The following is a 19,051-nucleotide window of genomic DNA, read 5'->3' as shown; positions in this document are numbered from 1 at the left end:
AACCGTTTTCGAAAAAAAAATAAAAAACGAAAAATTTGGTAGCCCCGCACTTTTCGAATTTTGCTGACTTTTTTTATCAATCTCTTTCCATTTTACCTACTACTTTCGATAGTCGTTCATTTTTCTTGACTAGCATAATTCAGCACAATTTACTAAATTCGATTATGTACCATGGTTTGGACGGTATGGAGTTTTGCATTTTTCTATTCCTAAACCCTAAGTTCCTATCAGCGACTGTTTTGCAAAATCCAGTAATCTGACGAAATTGTGTCATTAGAAAAAGTTGTTGTGCTCGTCGATCGCAATCTGGTACAACCGAAAAAAATTCGAAAATATCAAATTTTTATTTCGCCCTCATCATTTTTTGGATAACTTTGACTAATCTTCACGATAATCCACGCTTCTTATGCATGTGTTTCGTAGATTTTGAGTAGCACAATCCAGCACAACTCGCAGAATTCGATTATCGTTCGCCGTTCGTAAGTTATAAGAGTTTGAAATTTTCTATTCCTAAAAAACCGTTACACTTCAGTCCTAACTTTCTCTGTACTGCGATATCTAGATCTGAGGAAATTTTGTCACTTGAAAAAGTTGTTGTGCTACTCTAGCACAATCCGGCACAAGTGGAAAAAATTCGAAAATGTCAAATTTTTGATTCACCCCCACCCCTTTTTCATTAATAATTATCGACTCTCAAATTAATTTCCGATTTTTATGTCTCTCGTAGAGAATGAGTAGTACAACTCAGCACAACTCGCAGAAATTATATATTTGCCTTGCAATGTGATTTTATATGTTTTTTTAATCTATCTTTATGAATTTTTTTTATCGAAACAGAATGAAATATTCAAATTTTTCCAACGGCACAACACGGCACAAGTCAACGCCAATTTGGAAAAAAAATTTGATCTTAATCGCGAAAAAGTGCGGGGCTACCAAATTTTTCATTTTATTTTTTTCGAAAACGGTTTGAGATATTGAACTGCGGTTTGCGGCACAATACAGCACAAACGGAGCACAATGCAGCACAATTAATGAAAATTCAAAATTCTAAAAGTGCGGGGCTACCAAATTTTTCGTTTTTTATTTTTTTTTCGAAAACGGTTTGAGATATTGAACTGCGGTTTGTGGCACAATATGGCACAAACGTAGCACAATTCAGCACAATCAAGAAAAAGATGAAATTCAAAAAGTGCGGGGCTAACTTCACACACGTCAAGGGACGCATCTTTACCTCGTCGCGAGTCCAGAACATCCCCGCGGAAATTCATGAGTCTCCTCGAGCGATACGCTCGCAAAATGAAAAGTAGAACGCGGAGAGCGCGTTGGCGGCTTTCGAAAAGTTCATCCGCATTCACGAACACGGAACTCGTTTATAAACTCGAGACAAAACTCTCATTTTCCTCAAGATCAACGCGAACTTAAAGAGAACAACGGGAAACCATGGATCTTGTCGAGACTGTTTATTTAAGACGACAATTAATTAAGTTTGTGGCATTCGTCCGATAATAGCGAATCGTGACAGCTGAGCAAGCGATGTCGCTGATAAAAATTCGTGCTTTGCCAGATTGAATTAGCCATCGATTCGCGTATCCAAAATCTGAATTCTGAAATTGATGTAGCAATTCACACGGAGTTCACATGATTAAACGAATTATGAGCCTTGTTTGATCGAAGCCCACCGTGCTCAGGATAGTGCTCCGACCTTTGCGTCAAATGTCAAGGGCAATTTTGCTGGTAACCCTTTGTGCTAAGAAAATACCGTATCGTAATTTTCTTTCCGAGTAATCTTATCACGAAAGATGAAAATATCGCACGCACTATTTTCTTTATCTCAACACTCTTAACTTGGTAATAAAAAATCTTGCACATTTTTACGTGAAACACAATTAATCTCGCGAAGTGGCAAGAGGAGTAATGACGTCTGGCGCATTTTGCGACTGAGCCATCGTTACCCGTGACGGGGATGCAGTGATAATTTGCAGTAACCTCTTTGATAATAATTTGCGTGAATGAAGCAGACTCTGCATCAGGTCTTTGTAATAACAATCCGTTTCGATCACATTGCGTGGTTTTCCGCGAATTACCCCATATAGGCTGACAATTGCGAATAATTGCTACTGCAGATTAATGTACACGTAAGTCCACTACGGATTTAATGAGGCGCGCTGGTATGTGAGGGAATGTGTGTGTATATGTGTGTGCATGTACGTGTACGTGTTCATGTATGCGTGTGTGTGTGTGAGTAAAAAAGCGAGCACAGAAAAGCGGTTTACCGGGAATGCCGGGTATCGCAAGGAAGCGGCCAGTGTTCAGCGTTGCTGCACTACCCTGACTTGTTGCGCCGGCGATCGCCGGGGCGGAATTCGATTCCTCCACTAAAAATGAGCATGAAACACAACACCAGGATCGTCTTTTATTTACAGAGGGACGTGCGACAGGGTGTAGAGAATGATCGCCGTCGCGATATGTTTCCCCGATCGCTCTCCTTACTCGGATTCTCCTCGTTAATGGAAACGTATCTTCGCGACGAAGCGATTCCGACGGCCGATACGCGTGTCGTCTTTTACGAGGCACGAACATGTCGATATCGATTCGTTATCGCGAAAATAGTGGCTCGACTATTATGCCGGCTGTTATGGTTGCGCGCGTTCGTAATTTATCGGAATTATAGAAGCAGCTTCTCCGCCGGCGCGGCGTGTCGATCGCAATCTTCGATCGTCTAATCTGAGAGGGAATTGTCTCGCGTGCGTGCGGAACAGTTCGTTTCCGGTGTATTTCAGGTACACGTGCTGATTGCAATGTATCGCGCGCGGCGGTCTCTATTTTTCCATGGAAAATGCCCGGAACGTCAGACGCGGCGAACGTTCGGCGCGAGCGCGAAATTTCCTCGCGTATTTCGCGGTGTCGTCGGTGCTTCAACGTTGCTTCATTTTCGCGTATTTGTCGGCGGACTTCACTCATGTCAGTGAAACAGCTCGCGAACTCTCGAATATTTGGAGAACACGTGCGAAAACGCGAGTATTGCAACGTGGTATTTCGCTAATTATTAATTAATTACCGGACTTATTAATTAATTAACTACACTCGTAGGATTGCAATTTTGCGGTGAACATATTTTCGACACTGATTCCCTTACGCTCTAGAAAATGCCTTTTAAAGCAGAACAATTAAAAAAAGGGAGGGGGAAACATATTCATCCTCGCCTTCTCGCAGATTTTCAATTACGGCTACGTATGGATAAAATATTTAAAAATATATACATAAAAGGTACAAGAATAAGAATTGTTAACTCGCTGCTTCGATACGGGCGTCGACGATCTGTTGCTTCTTACGAGGACAATGGATATTACGTTAGTCGGGAGACTGAAAAGATATTAGTTGGTTATAACAAGATGAGATGAATGCACAGTAATAATAACGGACATACAAATATACAGTAGACAGGATTCACATCGAGAGTCACGTGCATTTAGTTGCAACCACAACAGACCACCCATGCCTCGGACGATCAGAATTACATATTACACGTTAATCTCTACATCGCGAACGTTGCAGGAGAACGTGCATGTTGATCGATGGACAATGATACTATGAACGATGGATTTTAGTAACGTCACGTCCGCCGGGAAACATCGTTATACCCCCCCGTTCGCGAACGTCGCCCAACTACCCTCATCCTACGTTTCACGTATGACTCTCTCAGCTCGTTGGTCTAGAATGAGAGAACAACGTTGATGCGAGTTAAGAAAAAGGGAAAATCGACTTCTTTTACAGAAGACAATCACATTTAACGTGAAACGTGTAAACAGGAATGCAGATCATGCTCGGCAACCGCTTCTCATTCTGTGGACGGAGAGGCACACCGTTTGGAGCGGGCAACCGCAATCAATATCATCCGGATAATCATCGAGAACGGTTGAGCGAATCTGGCACGAAGAAGCCGGTCAGCTTGACTTTAGCAATAAAATCAATCCGACCATGTCATCGGCAATTCGCGAGACAGACTTGATCGCAGTGGTCGCGACCGTTGCAGATCAGACATGTCGTTCTCGGTTACGGCGTCGTTGAGTCTTACGCCTTCGCTGATACGGATACGGATTCCTCGCGTGAAAAGAGGCGTTTTCTCAACGGAATCATTTTCCATCGCGAATCGAATTGAACCGAATGAAATGAGCATTGCACGGGGAAAAGATTGCCGAACACGATTGCCTTTTATGAGGCGGTGAATCTTCACGCGAATTCTGCCAGATCGTCCGTTCGCGGATTCGCGTGGAGAGATACCAGATAGAGTTGTGTCCTACAGTGAAAGATTCTTGTGCATATTACAAGTGAGTTCCATCGAGAGAAAGAGAGAGAAAGACAAATAAAAAGACATAATATTCATTAATAATATAATATAATATAATATAATATAATATAATATATTAAGATAGGCTAATCGACGAGAGACCGGGGCCAGTTTCGTCGCGAAGAACGTCGGCGCGGAAGAGATTCCGGAGCAGAACGGAAGAGATAGGCGAGTGGTGCAGAATTTTGTGCAGACTCGTAGAAACGAGATATTAATCGTAAACCACCAATTGGCGGGCTAACCTTTTAGCGGACACATCGCGAACCACGTCGTGAATCCCACCACGTGGGGTATGCCGAATTCGTCTGATGAAACAAGAAAAGAGACGATGGTAAGTTGCTAATTTTCAAGCAGCCTGGAAGCTTCGAAGAGGGATGAGACCCGCACAAGAACGACGAGCAGTCCTGACAAAGGCTTTCATGTGGGCTTTATGTATATATATTTGTATGTATGTAAATGTCGACACACAGTCAATTAGCAAGGCAATCGAGAAACATCAGGCATTCGGGGGATAGGCATACTAATGACCATGACGACTCGATAAATCCAGCGCATCGCGATGGATCCAACGACGATCGAGAGTCTTGATCCTCGCTTGATCAGCCGCGCATTATGATGCACAGTTCATGATAAACTAAGTTATAGCAATCGTATCACTCGCCTCCCAAACTAATGATACTCTCACGAGTGTGATCCTTCGCAAGATTTTATTGTCGAAGTAGAATTCCCCAAACTTGATAAACTTGCTGTTTAAATCGCAATATCGAATATAAAGACATTTGATAAAAATATTAAAAAATCTAATAGGGGTGTCTTCCAAATTCCTCGCTAGAGCATCGAGATTCGCAAACGTATTCATGGATCATCAGGATCCACAGATCTCGAGATCGGAATTGTGGCAAGTGATCTTGTTCGATCGCTTTTGAATATGCAATCTCGCCGACAATAGAGAAAGACAAGTGGGGATTTGCGAGGCGATCGATACACGCATGTTGTAGTTGTTAATGGGTCGTTCCGGTGGGGTGTGGTTAGTAAAGCGACGGAAGCGACCGCAATCCAAGGCTGCGTAGCGGGTGGACTGGCCTAAGTTGTACCTGGAACCAGAAGGTACGGCCCTTTGAGGTCTTTCGCCTCTTTCGACAGCGGAGCCGTGTTCGAGTTTGGGCAGCTGCTGCTGCGAGCGACGGAGGGCACGTAGGCGTCCCTGGGCTCGCGGCGCTCCTGCAAATCTGACGTCAACAAGGCATGCATACCACATGAACAGTCGCAATCTGAAAAATTGTCGATTGTGTCGTACGTGTTTTAGCATGGTTAGCACACCCTGGACCCGGTTTTTCGTCTTGCCACCGCTGTCGGGGTGGTCTTCAACGAAAATGCAGGTAAAAATGAAAATAAAAATATGGAAATTAATAAAAAGGTATTAAATCAAGATTAACTTAATGGGGTACAGACTCCTAATGACCTGCGATGATAAAAATTAAGTAAAGAAACGATTGAAGAAGAAATTAGAATCGGACATTTTTTAGGGAGTATGAAATTTAAGATTCTTTCGGTACGCAATTTAATACTTAACTTGGAAATTATTCATTTTATTGTAACTTGATGAAGCGTTATGAGTCGGATCGTTAGGAGTCGTACAAAAGAATATAAAATCAAATATAAGCTGATTTAAATAATAGAAATGATAAAGTAAAAAGGAGAAATTTATATCTCATTTAAAAAATAAGAAATAATAATAGAAAAGTAAGAAAGCAAACGTGAAGAAATCATTGCACAAGGATGGAACACCAAATAAAATCATAACACATTAGAAACTGAAAAAGAAAGAGAAAGCGTTCAACCATGTTGAGGGTGGACGTTTTAATTCAAGTCCACACGCAAGACATATCGAAAGCGAAAGAGACGATGCTGTAATCACGCAGAGACGTGAGAATTTTGGTTTCTAAGCATCCATGTGCCTGACATTAGAAGTATTATGTACACTAGTCGTGTAATCGTCGAGACTCGGCGAGACAGACCTGTCGAAAAGTAATTTACCGAGACGTGATACAGCAAACGAACTGTGCGAGACTTACTCTTTGACGAGGAATGATTGCGGCCGATCTCAGCTAACGATCGTATGATCGGCAACTTTGACATGTTATTGTCTTTGCGTCTCTCGTGCTGATGCCGATGTCGGACGAGGAGGGCTTCCCTCACCTGAAACGATATTAATACTCTAATCGATTGCTCAAGGGTCGCACGTGTAGGTGACATAGCCCAAGATATCGACATGAATTAAAAATACGAATTCCAAACACAGAAATGGGAACTTTAAATTTTTTAATTTTTATCGGATTTTCCATAAGGACGAATACGTAACGTTTTATTTCAGTACCAACCAATGGCTGATCTCCCATTTTAACGGGATGTATGAACTTTATAAGCTTCGTGTGTACGCGTGTTAGATTGACGATCAAATAGAATCGCAAATGTATTTACATTTTTATCAGGGAAAATATCATGGAGAAATTTCTTTCTAGTCGAACAATAGATAAATCCGGGTGATATTTCATGCTTCGCCGCGTTCTCTTACCTTCTCCCGCAACTCGACCGGCAGCACTTCCTTGTTGACCATGTTGTCGAGAACTAGATCAGCAATCTGCTCCAAACTAGCCGCCTCCATGTCGAGCATGACGGTCCCATTTAAGAGAAGACTCCTCAGCTCGAAGAGCGAGTGCAGCGACAGCGTGGCTACGTGGGGTTTGCTCCACCTATTCCCACCCTCCTCGACGTCTTCCTCGAACTTGATCCACCTGCGCATAATATAATATTTATGCACATACGCGATGTTTTTTGAAATAACTTTTGCTTGGAATTCTCTTTTGGGATCCGTTTGACAGGGAATTCGCATTTCTTTAAAATACAAATTCGAAATCCCGACCCGTCTTTCAGTCAAAGAAAATCATTATAGTATTATTGACATTTCCGGCGAATGCATTCGCAGGCTTCACGCTATCTCGCGTCGTCAACTTTAAAGTTCTTTTTTTTGCATTAGAACACATCGCGTCGCTCGTGGCTGCGAATCGGACATGGGAAATGAAATTGGACGTTATTCCCCGATGAAATATCGCGCGATGATTACAAAACTATTGCGCAAACATTGTTATACGTTTCAACGAGTCGAATCGATGAGATGGAACTGCTGGATCTTACCTCGCCGTTTCCTTCCATTCCATCTCATCGCCATCCTTGACGAGCTCCTCCATCTCCGAGAAGAGCGGATGCGACTCGTGGGCGTCATCGCCGACTTCCTCGCCGAGGATGAACTGCACCCTCTGGGCTGGTGGAGTGACTAAACAATCGTGCGATCGGCTGTGAGTCTCTTGATTTAGGAATGTCGATTCCGCATTCGGAACATGGAAAATATATGCGAGAGTATGTACAATGTATCAAACAAAGGATAGAGACATTTATCAGAGTGTACGCCGGATATATGATGAGAGATAATAGACGAGAGATGTGCTTAGAGCCACATCGCTTGCGAAACGTCTACCTGAACGCCATCGAGAGATACCTCGATGAACGCAAGATGCCACGCGGTATCAGTGTTCCGACGTTAATCGAGACTCCGGTAGCCTCGCCTACGCGTTCGCACGATGTCATTCAAGAGAAATTAATCGAGAGATCATTTTTGCGAGAGCTAGCGCGCTGATCGTGTCGAGTAATGGCAAATCTAATTAACAGCGAATCTTAGGATCTATTAGACGGCTGTTTCCGGTTACGTGCAGAGCGATATACGCAAGCAGCAAGTATCGATTCCCGAAACATGCCATGTCGCGCCTCATTGTTCGCTCAGCAGATGCATATATGTAGTACAGAGAAGAACATTGCGTGACGCATGAAAGAGAGAGTAGATCTTTCCTAGCAAACGCATTGTACAAAGATAAAGGATGAAAAGTCCTGCGTCCAGAAAATTATGAGGCGAGAGAGAGAGAGAGAGAGAGGGAGAGTGAATGAGAGAGAGATGAGATGAAGGAACGAGAGTTCGGCGGAAACCAAGAGCGCCAGAAGGATGTCATTTCCTGTGACATTAATTTCGGCGAAATTGATGTAATAAAGTACGTGAGACAGAAAGAGAATAGTACGTCCGAGACGCCTCTCCAGCATGGTCGTGTCAATCTCAAAGCGAAATGAAAGAAAGTTGACGTTGATCGAGCGATTGAGCGTATGGTAAAAAAAAATGTACACGTATGTGTATGAAAATATATGTATACGCCATGATAGATGACGCATGCACATTAGAAAAATTCTTCCAGAGACACATAGAAAGCAGAATAAAAGAGAAAAAGACAGGAATTTTCCCGATCAAAACGATCGTGTAGTCTATTGTGTGATATATCTCGTCCAGAGTCGAGGATGGAACGCCATTTTCAAATAGAACTTTTTGACTTTTATTTCAAAGTTTATATTTCAAATTTCAAAGTATCTCGAAATAAATAACGTCAAAGTTTAATGCATTATAACCGACTTGCTTTTATATTTAATTTCACAATTATTACGAAAGTGAAACACAACTGCTCGAGTAAAGTAAAATTAAACATACGCTAAATAAACAATAAGCGTACCTTGTACGTAATATAAATTTTTAATCAACCTTTCCACTTTATTCCTCCACCGTGCGTAAAGCAGTGCGCGTAACGTGTTAAAACACACCTTGGCATTATTAAACCACAAAGTGCCATTACGTCGGGGGCGACGCAACGTCGCCGGTAACGGCATCTTCATCGATCGCACTTATATCGCGTTCAATTAAACGTGCGTTTGGAAATAGCGCTCTTTTACCCTCCTCCTCCGGGGTAACGTGTATGGTGTGCCGTGTCATGCGCCGATAAATTTCGGTACCGTCCGTACATCCCACGGGGCATCCTTAAATATTCATCGTGACGTCCAGTACACGTGTTACGTAACCGCGGGTCGTAGCTTACGATATGCATTATTTCACCCTAGCAGTGTGGGGTCTGCGAGACCGCCGATAAATACTCGCACGTAACAGTAATCAAATAATACGCGTCGATCACACGATACGATACGTAACGATAAGCGCGGATCAAGGCGAGCTACCTGTGTCTGATAAACACACGGACGCACGTGACGCGATTATCACGATCACGAGCATCTGTTCTCCGCGTCAAATATGGTCGAGAATCTAATCCAAACATTTTCGATACGCGCGATAGGATCTTCGACGAGACGACGAAGATCGGTCTTGCTGATGTCTCGCGCGTAATCGACGGTGAACGCGCGAGATCTTCGGCGAGATTTTCCCAGAAGCCGAAAGAGAGCACCGGGTAGGATGCACGTACGGTCCCGCATCAGTAGTTGCATCACACAAAGGAATCTCGCATAGGTATGCATAAGGGTGGCTTACATATCATCTCGCCGGCGGGGTCGCAGATGCTAGCGAGACGACCCCTGCGCGCCATCAACAACTGCCCTGCAACGTCAACGTTGGTGCCGTGTCATTCGCACCGCGCAAAGGAACGTTGATTTTCGAGAAGAGAGAAAGAGAGACAAAAAACTTTTCGAGGGATCAACTCCTTTCTCTTCCTTTATCAACTTCTTTCTCCACTTATCTTTCTCGTTAATGACATAAAAAATCAGCTGCAAATCATTACGCCTCCCTCGTTTTCTTCTGGAAAAGCGGGTAGCGTGCGGAGATCTCGGTGAACGAAAATTCCGGGGAAATTCAACCGCCCGCTAATTAACTCCGCGATAAATTTTGCTTTGGGCTCTTAATTCAATTAGGGAGCTAATCTCGTTGAATCAACATGGAAAACCGGTGGAGAGGCTCCAGCGTAAAGGGAGCACGTAAGGGAGCTGAACAAATTTTCATTAACGGAAGATTGACCCGGTAACATTGATAGTTCTATAATTTACTTCACATGCTAATTCTTAAATAATTGAAATTGATTCTCCGCGCTCGCCGATTCTCTCCATGTTGTTCGCTTTTGAAATGCACACAAAGTGATTACACTCTCGAGAATCCGGAACTCTTGCTGCGCGGCCGTTCGCGTAGAATCGCTTCTGTGTCATTTTGAAAGGACCGAAAGCTCGCAATGGCGCCTCAGTATCGGTTCTCCCTACATCAGAAGTAGGGTGAACACCCAGATAAGTCTCGACAAGTGGTTGGCGCGTTGCCATGTACGGTTCGATAGCGGCACAAAAGCATGCCGTGTTATGTATGTAACGTTTCGGCTACTATGGAGCTTCGTGCTACTTCCGGCGGAAAGGCAACGCAAATCCGCGAGCCAGTGCAACGATATCTCCGTTAATGAGATCGCCAATACTTGAGATGCGATCAAGTCCGCGATGTCGGATAATGACGCCGGATGTCACCGTGAAACACATTTGCGATGGTCCTCGGTTCATTTTTAGACTGGCGCAATCTGCTTTTTAACGCTATATTTACTGGCTCCGCCAAAGACAACGGAAACACAAAGGCGCCTCCGCGCGTCTGTGGAGATTGCTGCTGTGTGCTCGTCCGATGTATCTACATGCTTGTACCATTGCTAAATCATATTTATAATATTTCGTATTTCGCAGTATTTAATCAAGCACATTTCATGAAATTTAATCAAGCGTTTATTCAAAGGTGGAAGCTCAATGAGTGGAATATTCGGGAATTGTTCCGACAGAAATCACCTGCATATTATGAGCACGATATTTTGAACCGTACGTAATATCGCGAGCAAGAGGGTAATTTGCAAGTTGCACGTTGCGAAACTAGACGGTTATTAATTTCAACGGGCGACAGTCGTTACAATTATCGTTTCGTCGCCGGTATCTCATAAACTGCGAAAATCGTGACACCTGGTTGCGGACTGAATCACGTAACGAGAAATTAATTTCGCGTACATTGGAAATACACATTAGATATACGTGACTGCCATTCTTGGAGCGCGTGGTGCACAAGCGCGCGAATCAATGCCAAATTTTGAGCGTTACAAATAGTTTCGTGCATCGTAGAATGAGTGTGATAGAGTAAAATTGTGCAGCCGTTCCATTGTCACGCATTAGAGACATCGTCGCGCTTCTACGCTGAAGCAATATTCGACGGTCTTGCTGTGATATTTTCCACAATACTTGAATAATTTATTAACGGAGGGATTTTAATGTGATTATTTTGAACAAAAGAGCAATTCATCGACTCTTCGCAATCATTTGTTAACAGAGGGATTTTAACGTGATTATTCATTACAAAGACGAAATTAATCAACTCTAATTAAGTTCACTAATAGAAGAATTGTAATGTGATTATTTTTAACGAAAGAAGAATATTAATTGTTTTTTTGTAAAATAATGTGTCGACGAATCACGATAATTTTACGAAATAATATCAACCCAACATTTACTATCTTAGAAGGAGTATATGACTGCTATGGTGTCTGATTTAGCAAATTGCACATTGCGCGGTTTGTAGCGCGATTTTTGAACGAGGCGAGCGGCAGGTCATGGCTTTGACGTTCCAAGCAACTCTAACACTGCAGAATCGACTCCTTTGTCGACACTTTTTAACTTGCCGTAAGTCCGCGGCACGCGTCTCGCGAGTACGCTTCACGGAGCTAAAACGAAAGGAGATTTTTCATCAAAGAAAACTCACTTACGCGGATATAAATTGGAGGCGAAGTTACGCTCGCTACATCCACTCGCTCTCGACGAGGTCGTCGAGATCGCTGACGCTGGTGCGCTCTTTTGTGTCCGGAGCAGCCCTTAACTTTATCGTTAATCCGCGGAGCGGAGGATGTATTCTCAGTGATATCCGGTGTTTAACTTCGCGTGCGTTCTCAGTGAGCGAGGGCTCATTTGAGAGGCCGGCTTGCGTGTCATACATATAATTAACGCTATGCATGTCGCCCACAAGAATTCTCGTTACTGCCGCAACACTCTATGAATAAACCACGAAGAATTTCGAGTATACCGGCCCGTCGACAGAAATATACCGCGATACCGATAGTGATCACGTACGATGCATCGCCCGCAGTGCGACTGCCGCCGCGCGTAACGATGCGTAAATAATGTGCACAATTGTCGGTATTACGGCACGACGAAATCATGTTTCGCGAGTCGACGCACGTTAAAATAACGATGGTAACACGTATACGGAGATTTCCAACGCGAAATTCTCATTGGCGCCTGCATCCGAGGACCGGGCTGACCTTAATGAACCATTCGCGAGATCTCTAGCACACATCTAGCACATTTTCACGATTACGTCATTCGCCAGAACGCGAGTACTTCGACGGCGTTTGAACGGGGCCAAAGCGTCGCGCGCGTGCGATACGAATGATACGTTATCGGTCGTGATAGGGTGGAAGACAGGGGAGGAAATAGAATCAACTTACTCGGTCTGTCGTTGTCAGCATCCTCCTTACCGCCGGGATACGACTGCCGTTGTGAATGATGGTGCTTATGGTGGCGACGGTGTCTCCTCTCTCCCGGCAAGTGCACGCCCACGTATACCGTGTGCGCCCTGTGACCTGGAAGCAGATGAAAGGGATGCCTCGTCAGTGCCGCTCAACCCCGTGGTCTCGGGGATGCTCGTATCTGGCGTGCGAGCGAAAATCTTTCTCTCGCCTTCCTCTTGCGCGAAAGGCAATTCAAGAAAAACGCCACGTGACGTCAACTAATCGCGGGGTGCCGTTGCGGGAAGTGAATCCTCGCCGGGGGTGAGACGCGCCCCGCGCCTCCCCGGTGGAGATTAATTTGTACGAGGGTTGGCGCGACGCGTGCGATTGCTTTGTACTTGCGACATGTTGCGGCGACCTTACGCGGGCAAAATGTCAGCAGATCCCTGTGACTCTGTGGTAATAGACATGGAAATGGATGAACTTTACGAAGGAATTAGCGCATATTAATTATGTACGTTACTCGCAAGGTTTATTGGTATTAATATAATGCGTGGCGCAACCTTTGCAAGTAGGACCGAATTATCGCGCACCCTCTCTCGCGAACTTTACAGGTATTCAGATTTCAGCTTGCGATAGCTTTCCTGAACGAGTCTTTATTTTCTTTCGTTGGCATTACGAGAGCATCGCGAGGGCGGTATTAAGAACGTGGGGAGGATATTGCTGACTAGAGATGGACAAATACGGGGTTAGATATATCTATGTTACGTGCCATCAAAGTCACTGAAAATACAGTGATTTATGAGTCCATAAAGATATCAAGATAAAGAGAAGCATATGGACACGGACAAGTCAAGATTATGGCGTGCTATAGAAGCAGTAATAAATCGAGATATGTTTATACGCGCTGGATGCAATCTACATTCTGATACCTGCTGCGTCTGTATTTAAATGCCTTTAATAAACATTATTGACTCGGTGCGCTGCGCGTCATTCGGCGTATCTCAATTTCTGAAATGTATCTACATTTCATAACGTACAAAAACATAGAAAGGCAAACGTTAGGAAACGTTTTATAGAAAGAATTATACTTTCCCCATGAGATCGAAATGAAAGCTGTTGCAGCGAGCCTGCGAATATCAATTTTCCATTTCATAAACATTTGTTTTTGAAAACTGCTTGCCGCGTCGCGTCAAACGGAGAAAGAGTGTATACTTGTCTAAGCAATTTGCGATCAATTACTCTCACTGGAAACGTTAACGTCGCGACATATAAAGCCACCCCTGTTCTCGCTTCGTCTCTCAGCATCGACCTGATGGATACGTACACGGTGACCTCGTCGCCGTACATCCATCCACCGGCGACGTTATTTAACGATTTTCGAAGCACCTACATGAGCCTCGCGAGGGCCGTCGTGTGAACAAGCAGCGAAGCCAGATTCGCATCAGATCGACCTACACCAAGTACATGCACGTTATTGCCTATCGGAGGCCTGATGTTTCAAAAGGCTGCCCGCCGCTCGTGTGTCTGCTTATTTCACAAAATATCCACGGTCACAGACGCGACTTTGCGTCATGAATCATCGCAGCTCTCGTCCTCATAGCAGAATATTTCACGTTCTTTGTTCTTTGCTGGCTAAATTTTGTTCTGCGTTGTTCGTTGCAGGAATCGGACATTCTGGTAGCAGAACGACACTGGTGAATGAAAAATTAGCGTGATTCAGTAAGTTACAACTCGATTTCCGTTGAAACACTGAGACTAATGGAAAGCAGAAAAAGAATAGAAAGTTTGCGGAAAATTCGCGGAATGTTTTACGCGCTTACAATGACGACGCGCGCGAAAATAGGTCGCGGATTCGATAGCTCGTGTATAACCGTTCGATATCAATAATGACTCTTCATGCTGCTAAGTAACTTTGATTTCTTGCGGTATAAAAACAGATAAAACTAATGAAAACAAATGTAAAACATTCTGTTGATCTCAGACAAAGCACGTGATTATTTACTCTTTAGATAAACGTTCTTTTGTTTCGACTAACATACTTAGATTACACAATATTACTCTTAATTAAAAAATTAATCTCAAAGAATTCTTCAATGCGATTACCGTAATTAAAACCCATTAAGAGCGTATACATGCATCAACCAATCAATAATTAATATTTTATCGTAATTATCTACGACACCTCGATAGCTTCCATCCAATCATCACGAAACGTGCACGTGATACAATCCAAATGTAATCAACGATCAATTATTAAAACGCCTTATTCGACTCTTTAATTAACTCTTAAGTTAACAATCTCTGCACGCTTAATAAAAACACAGGAAAGAAGTCACTACAGCGGTAATTTTCATTAGCTTAATGAAATCCAAAAGAATTTTCTTTCTCTAACTTTAATACATAGAATAGAATCTTTATAATATTATAATAAATAATTAATAATAATTAGTGTAATAACATACCCTCATAATCCTTCTCCGTATAGGACTGATGAGTGATCCTTGCACCCGGGTCCTTCGGGGCCTCATCGTCACCTGTCCCACCCGCGTGGGCCCCTCCGCTGCCAGCCCTCGGCTGCATCCACGGTCTGCAAGTAAAAATTTAAACATTTGTATTATTTATCGTGACCCCGCCGGCAACGACACGCACCGAACTCTCTGTCACGTTAGCAGACGCGCGTTTCTATTATTAACGCACTAACTTCAAGGTAGCTTCGAGTTTTCAACTCGGTATCGCCGAGTTCGTCCCGCGGTTTCATCGAGCCACTCTGACGTCCGACGGGACGCTATTCACTTTGGAGTATCGAATTGCAATTTCTTTTGTTATTAAAGCGCGGCCTGGCGCGTGTTTCTCGCTGCCGAATCTCGAACATTGCGCTAGAATTAACACGCCAATTCAAAGTCGCTGACTCGTTTTGCGCCCTCCTCTTGCAAGCGTGCCAAGCTTGCGCGTAGATACGAAATATTTCGTGGGCGTCCACGATCTCGGTCGCCCGCGACACAGTGTGTTGACGCGAGTTAATAATAATTAAATTTCCTCAGTCGGAGCCACTCGGTCCGCAACCGCTTCCTCCTCATCTTTCTCCTTCCGTTTCCATCCTATTAAGCGCACCACGCTGTTATTTCACTGGTCGCATTCCGCTGCAGCCGCCTTCGTGATTCAGCCACTTTTGTTGCATCTATCTAGTTCTGTGCGTTATCTATATGTATTTTTAGGTTTATGTTTGTTGTGTGCAAACGCGGAATTGAATTGTAATTGAGACAGTAGCGGACCGTTTCAATTAACAATTGGCGAATTTCCTGACGCGTAGATCATTAACCAAGTAGACCGTCCCCTCTTATTTAATTTTATCTCGTTAATTCACGACTGTAATTTTCGGAACCAAAGTGCTATTTATGAATTAGATCGTCGTTTAATCGCGCAATTTCGCGCGGCTAATTAGTTCCGCAATTAATTACAATATCTTATAGAACCATGCGCCCGAATATTGTTCGCAATAACCGTATATTTTCACCTTGCGCTCTCGTGAAATCCTATTCGCGAATTATCGCGAACGATTTACGTATCTCGCCGTCCTTGCCGAGAGATACATAAATTTCGACGCCCCCCGCCGAGAAACTCCCAGTAACGAGGATGAATTTAGCGCAATTCGCGGTCAGTTAACTCGGTTTCGCGTTTTCATTTGTGATCTCGCTGGACTCTAATCGAGAAGGTGGTGTTTTCCGTGATCGCCTCCGATTCAATCCGTAACTTGATCCATATTATGTACCACAAATGGGCGTTATTCCGCTTCACTGCTTACTCTGCATTTCCAGTTCTCGTGCTGCATGGAAAATTTGGTGCCTTTGTTTCCATTCGCTTTCACGTTGAATGAACGAGAATGGGAGAGCTAGCTGCGCTTGACCGTTGAAAATGATCTTGCGAAGAGCGTTTTCGTGACGCTACGTGCTGAAAATGAGAAAAGTTCGGGACGGATGTAGAGGGTTTTAGACGCGTTTTGTGGACGATGTGAAACGACGTAAAATCGATCGCGAGTTGATTACGGATCGGAAAACGGACGTAGGTGAAGACATAATCCAGACGCGACGGTCTCAACAGAATTGAAACGCTAATGCAACGACGAGGGCTTCCAGTTGGCATATGCAAAGCCCCGGTACATCCAGCAGATCAGATTAAACTACGTTTTCATAATGTAGATGATTGTTGCAACGCAATTGCATGTGTGTATACGTCGGCGGATTAACTCGTGCGTCATTAAATTGTACATTACGGCGAGATGATAATGAAAAACTTTGGTTGATTCTAATTTAATGGAAAGACCCGCGGGATATTGAAAGAATCCCCTTTTAGCCTAATTGAAAGTGTTTGCTGACGTTTTTCCGCCGAAGAAACAAGCGTAATAACGTAGCTGCCTGTTAGGATATCTTCTCTCCGGGTAATCATCTTCTTCCTCTCTGAGGCATTTAATAATTTCCTTTTGTGTCGACATTCTTGATTCCTCAGTTCTCACGTTTATCAACAGTTATTAGGGCAATCTTAACACCGAGTAAGTAACGCGTTGAGGTAATCATTCCGCCGACAATTGGCTTTAGTCATAACTAATTATCAAAAAATCTACTTGTAAAAATATAATTGCACATAAATACACATGTAACGCATGAAAACTTTCAGCAAAAACGTACATAGCATCCACCTTCAATCACACTTCACAGTCGACTGTTCGCGATGCAATGCAGCCTGGTAAAAATATCGAAAACAGAATCGGCCAAATCTCATCTCCACTTGTCCAGTAGAAGAACGAAACAACGTCGCAAAAATAAGCTTGCATGGAAACTATCGACGTCACTACCTATATCTATATCACTACCATCGCTTCTTAGGACAAGACGCGTGCTCGTCTCTGCCATCCTTCGGCTTTACGATTGTCACCTGGGATCGTGATTGACCAGTAACCCAGTAACGTTCGATCGCTGGTGCTTGAAACGACAAACCGCAGGTCGTGCATGGATTCCGCCTCATGAAGAAGTCTCGGTATCGCGCTGTCTATTACCGGGCTTAAAGTGTCTAGGCTGTAAAGTCAGTCGTAACGAAAATAGAATCCACGTAGGTACCTACACCCGAGTGACCGTGCACGTTCACGCATCGATCGCGCAACTGCCACGGTCACGACGGCCATCGGTATTCCATGTTCGCCGTGGCGGCCCGGTCGCAATGCTAATCGCGATTTGATTCTGGGATGCGAACAGCTGCGGGGTTTTCCACGTGCCGGGATAATGCGGCGGATTTCTCACGCGCGAGAATTAGACGCGCGATTGCGCGGAAGATAATGACGATGATCACGGTGATGACGGTGTCGCTGATGAATGAATGACCGCGACAACGACTCGAATTTGTCGACCGACCGCCGCGATGACGCGGAAAGAGGTGATTTATAAATGAATTTCAGCCTAATTGCGGATCAGGTAACATTCGCCGGGCATGAGCGGCGTGTTTTATCGTTAGTGTGTCAGGGTCGCAAGTTAGAAGGTCTTTCATCCCTCTTCTTTGTTGGACTATGACGGTGAGGAACTCGTGCCTTCAAGATCAGTTGATCGGAATTCAACATTCTTCATTGCTTGAATCAAATATTGTTTGCTTGCTTTGATATTTCGCGCATGGAAAAATGCAATTCAAATATTTTGATGTGTATACTAGGGTGACATAAATTATATGTGTCTCGTGTGTACATATATCTATAATATTTGCTTGCCATTACGCTGTATAATTTAAAAAAAATATACTTTTAGTAGAATCTAGCTAAAATATTTATCGTGTTTCCGTTCCAACTTTGTGTATATTTTATAGAAAGCGTACTTTATAATGCAAATTGTGCAGAGTACTCACTTAACAAAGAACGGCACGCAAAGTTCGCCGGGGTATAACGTGCACACTGCAGACAATGCGTCATGACATGAACAAGCATATAATAAACAAGTGGTATGCCACGATTATCCGCCTACGTTGCGAGCGTTAATTTTGACACACGCGCTATATCAGTTTCGTGCCCCATCATCGCATGTACAAAGAGTACATAAATTACATTAAATAAATATCACGACTCACGTACTCCTCCCCGCCGCTTGAAACAAAAGTCCGCGCTATTAATATTCATTTCTTCCTAAGATCCCTATTTTTAGCTGCTTCCGAAGACCTTTCCATCTGCCTCTAGTCATCCAAGATGTCTCAAAGTATTATATTATTTCACAGCCGCGAGCAATAAAGAAAAATGCAAATAACTAATTGAAAAACTCCGCGGGATAATGACAATAAC

At 43.6% G+C, this 19,051-nt stretch overlaps 1 protein-coding gene across 17 annotated transcripts in view; it reads right to left on the bottom strand.

The window, feature by feature from the left end:
- The window catches only part of LOC105283397 (sodium bicarbonate cotransporter 3), a 66,748-nt gene that overhangs the window by 27,507 nt on the left and 20,190 nt on the right, over nucleotides 1–19,051 (bottom strand). For 5 of the 17 annotated variants that reach the window (XR_003407532.1, XR_003407531.1, XM_026975398.1 and 2 more), the window contains 9 exons: nucleotides 15,204–15,328; nucleotides 12,736–12,870; nucleotides 9,762–9,827; nucleotides 7,547–7,685; nucleotides 6,927–7,146; nucleotides 6,427–6,550; nucleotides 5,446–5,622; nucleotides 4,594–4,656; nucleotides 2,277–2,378 (listed from right to left, as the gene is read on the bottom strand). Coding sequence is in view for 14 of the 17 variants with exons in the window: in XM_026975399.1 (XP_026831200.1) it covers nucleotides 2,277–2,378; nucleotides 4,594–4,656; nucleotides 5,446–5,622; nucleotides 6,427–6,550; nucleotides 6,927–7,146; nucleotides 7,547–7,685; nucleotides 9,762–9,827; nucleotides 12,736–12,870; nucleotides 15,204–15,328 (1,151 nt within the window). In the remaining 3 variants the exon portion in view is untranslated. The remainder of the gene's footprint in view (nucleotides 1–2,276; nucleotides 2,379–4,593; nucleotides 4,657–5,445; nucleotides 5,623–6,426; nucleotides 6,551–6,926; nucleotides 7,147–7,546; nucleotides 7,686–9,761; nucleotides 9,828–12,735; nucleotides 12,871–15,203; nucleotides 15,329–19,051) is intronic. The other 12 variants (XR_003407533.1, XM_026975407.1, XM_026975400.1 and 9 more) reach the window with 11 other exon arrangements.

This window comes from Ooceraea biroi, chromosome 2, assembly GCF_003672135.1.
Source record: "Ooceraea biroi isolate clonal line C1 chromosome 2, Obir_v5.4, whole genome shotgun sequence".
Classification (NCBI taxonomy): Eukaryota; Metazoa; Arthropoda; class Insecta; order Hymenoptera; family Formicidae; genus Ooceraea; species Ooceraea biroi.
Note: the sequence above shows the minus strand (reverse complement) of the source record. Positions and strands in the feature narration are given on the sequence as shown.